This window comes from Wasmannia auropunctata, unplaced genomic scaffold (genome assembly GCF_000956235.1).
Source record: "Wasmannia auropunctata unplaced genomic scaffold, wasmannia.A_1.0 LD335997.1, whole genome shotgun sequence".
Taxonomy (NCBI): Eukaryota; Metazoa; Arthropoda; class Insecta; order Hymenoptera; family Formicidae; genus Wasmannia; species Wasmannia auropunctata.
Window position 1 is genome coordinate 62,797 of NW_012026893.1, and position 2,765 is coordinate 65,561.

General features: G+C 44.3%; 1 protein-coding gene across 1 annotated transcript; it reads left to right on the top strand.

Annotated features, from left to right (window-relative positions):
• Nucleotides 1–207: 207 nt before the first annotated feature.
• LOC105453627 (trichohyalin-like) lies at nucleotides 208–1,191 on the top strand. The gene has a single exon (XM_011695749.1). It carries the CDS (start codon nucleotides 208–210, stop codon nucleotides 1,189–1,191), a length of 984 nt encoding a protein of 327 aa, XP_011694051.1.
• Nucleotides 1,192–2,765: the final 1,574 nt, after the last annotated feature.

A 2,765-nucleotide genomic window follows, 5' to 3' on the forward strand; every position in this document is an offset into this window, starting at 1 on the left:
TAGATGGCGTGAGAGTGAGTGGTAGCGTGTGAGAGTTGCGAACTTTTAGATAAGCGAAATTAGTGATAAGAAGCGGAAAAATTGATAGGAGAAGGGGTGTGGAGGAGTGGATTAGGGCGAAGGTCAAGGGTGATTGGAGGGAAGACAGGGTGTGAAGAGGGTGAGGTGCAGGAGTGTGATTTGCGAGGGACGTGTAGTAAGTAGGTTATGGCGGACAAAGAATTGGCGGGAAGCAGTGGTGTAGGCAAGATGGGTAGAGGGAAGGTAGTCGGCAAGGTAGAAAGCAGACAGAGGAGGTTAACATCGGACGAAGGACTGAGAGTGACATTTAGTGGACAGGTGGAGTTCGATAAATTAAAGAAGGAACTGATAAAAGAGGTAGGTGAGGAATTGAAGGAATTAAAAGAGGAAAGGAAGGTATGGAAAGAAGAGAGGGAGGAATATAGGAAGAGGGAAAGAGAATGGGAGATAAAAAGATGTAATTTAGAGGAAAGGATTGCTGGGCTGGAAAAATGGAAGAAAGAAAGGGAAGAGAAGGTGGAGAGTGAGGAGGAAGAAAGAGTGAGAAGCGAGAGTAGAGATGGCAGGAGTGTAAGAAGTATAAGAAGCGCAGGGTCGGTTAGCTCGGGATCGAGGGGGAGCGAGGATAGGTTAAGTGTGAGGGAAGTAGAAAGGCTGAAAAGATTTGTGTCGGATAAAGAGAGAGAGGAAAGGCGAAACAATGTGATAATAAGAGGGGTGAAAATGGAAAAGGAAATAGAAGGGGATAGGAAGAAATGTGCAGAGTGGATAAAAAGCTGGTTCAAGGAAAAGCTGGGGGTAGAAGGGGGGGTAGTGTTTTGTAGAAAAAGTGGAACGGTACTATTAGTTAAGCTAGAGAGTGAGGGAATAAAAAGAGAGGTGATGAGGAATAAGAGTAAATTGAAAGGTGAAAGTATATACATTGAAAACGATTTAAGCTGGGAGGAAAGGAGAATACAAGAAAAGATTAACAGATGGGTGAGAGGACAAAAAGGTAAAGGAATAGATTTAAAGGTGGGGCATGGAAGAGTAAGGGTGGGTAACGTCTGGTGGACTTGGGAGGAGTTAGAGAGAGAGGAAGAGGAAAAGGAGGATAAAGGAAAAGAGAAGGAAGGGCAGAAAGGAGGGGCAGGGAAGGTGAGAGAGGAGACGGAGAAGCATTTTGCGTAGGCCGGGAAGGGTACGCGGGAGACGACGGGGGAAAGGGAGGAAAGAGGAAAGGGGGGAGGAAAGGAATAGAGAAAGGGAAAAGTAAGGGTAAGGAAAAGAAAAAAGGTAAGGGTACAAAGAAGGTGATTTTCTGGAATGTGGCAGGAATTTATAATAAAGGGGTGGATTTTTGGAGGTATGTTGGGGAATTCGATTTTGTCAGTTTAAGTGAAACATGGGTAGAGGAGAAGAACTGGGAAAATATGAAAGAGAGGCTGCCAGTGACACACGAGTGGAGTTGCAGTTATGCCGAAAGAGTCAAGGATAGAGGAAGAGCAAAGGGAGGTTTTATTATAGGAAGGAGGAAGAGTTGGGGGAGGAGTGAAGGTAAGTTAAAAATGGAGGAAGAAAAGGGGGTGATAAAAACGGAAATCGAAGACGGTAAGGAGAGGTGGGAAATATGTTCGGTATATGGTACGGGCGGATGGAGCAAGATGGAAGAAAGGATGAATAGGATCTTAAGGAAAGAAAGAGAGGGAAGGGAGATGGAGGGGATGATATTAGGAGGAGACTTCAATGTGAGAATTGGAGAATTGGGGGATTTAGGTGTAGATGGAGCAGAGGAGGGAAGGAGAAGCAAGGATAAAACAATTAGTAACGAGGGTAGGAAATTCGTAGACTGGGTACAAGAAAGCGGGTGGCATATTTTGAATGGAGCATGTGATGGCGACTGGGAAGGGGAGTATACTTATATAGGGGCGAGAGGTAGTTCGGTAATTGATTATATTATTGTTAACGACACTGCGTTAGAAAAAATTAGAGATTTTAGGATAGGAGACAGGGTGGACTCGGACCACATGCCTTTAATTATGGAAATGGAGGAAGAAGAAAGAAGAGGACTAGTACAGGAAGAGGAAAGGGAAATGGAGGAGGAAGAAGAAAAGGAAGTGATCTTATGGGACAGAGAATCAATTGAGATCTTCAAAGAAGAGGCGGAAAGGTTATGTTTGGGGGAACCGGAAAAAGAATCGGTTGAAGAGAAATGGATAGGTTTGAAAGAAATCGTGCAAACGGCTATGGTGAGAAGAAAGGTGAAGAAGAGAAAGAGAGAGCTGGGTTACAAGGATTGGTGGGATAGGAGCTGCACGAGAAAAAAGAGGGCAGTTCAGAGATTGTACAAGAGTTGGAGGAAAGGTTTGGCAAGCAAAGAAAGATTTTTGGAGGAGAAGAAAGACTTGAGGGAGTTATTAGAAAGAAAACAAAAGGAGAAAAGAGAAGAGGAGGAAGAGGAATTAAAGAAAGTGAAAAGAGAAGCCGAGGTTTGGAAATTTATAAATAAAAAGAGAAGGAAAAAACAAGGGGTGGAAAATAACATCGGAAGAGAAGAATGGAGGGAGTATTTTATGGAGCTATTAGGAGGTACGAATTCAGGCGAGAAGGAGAAAAGCAAAGAAGAGGAGATAGGATGCGGAGAGGAGACGGAAGAGATCGGATTACAGGAAGAGGAAGTCAGGAGAGCAGTAAAAAAGTCAGGGTTAAAGAAAGCTGCGGGGATCGACGGGATACCGATGGAGGCGTGGAAGTATGCCGGAGCA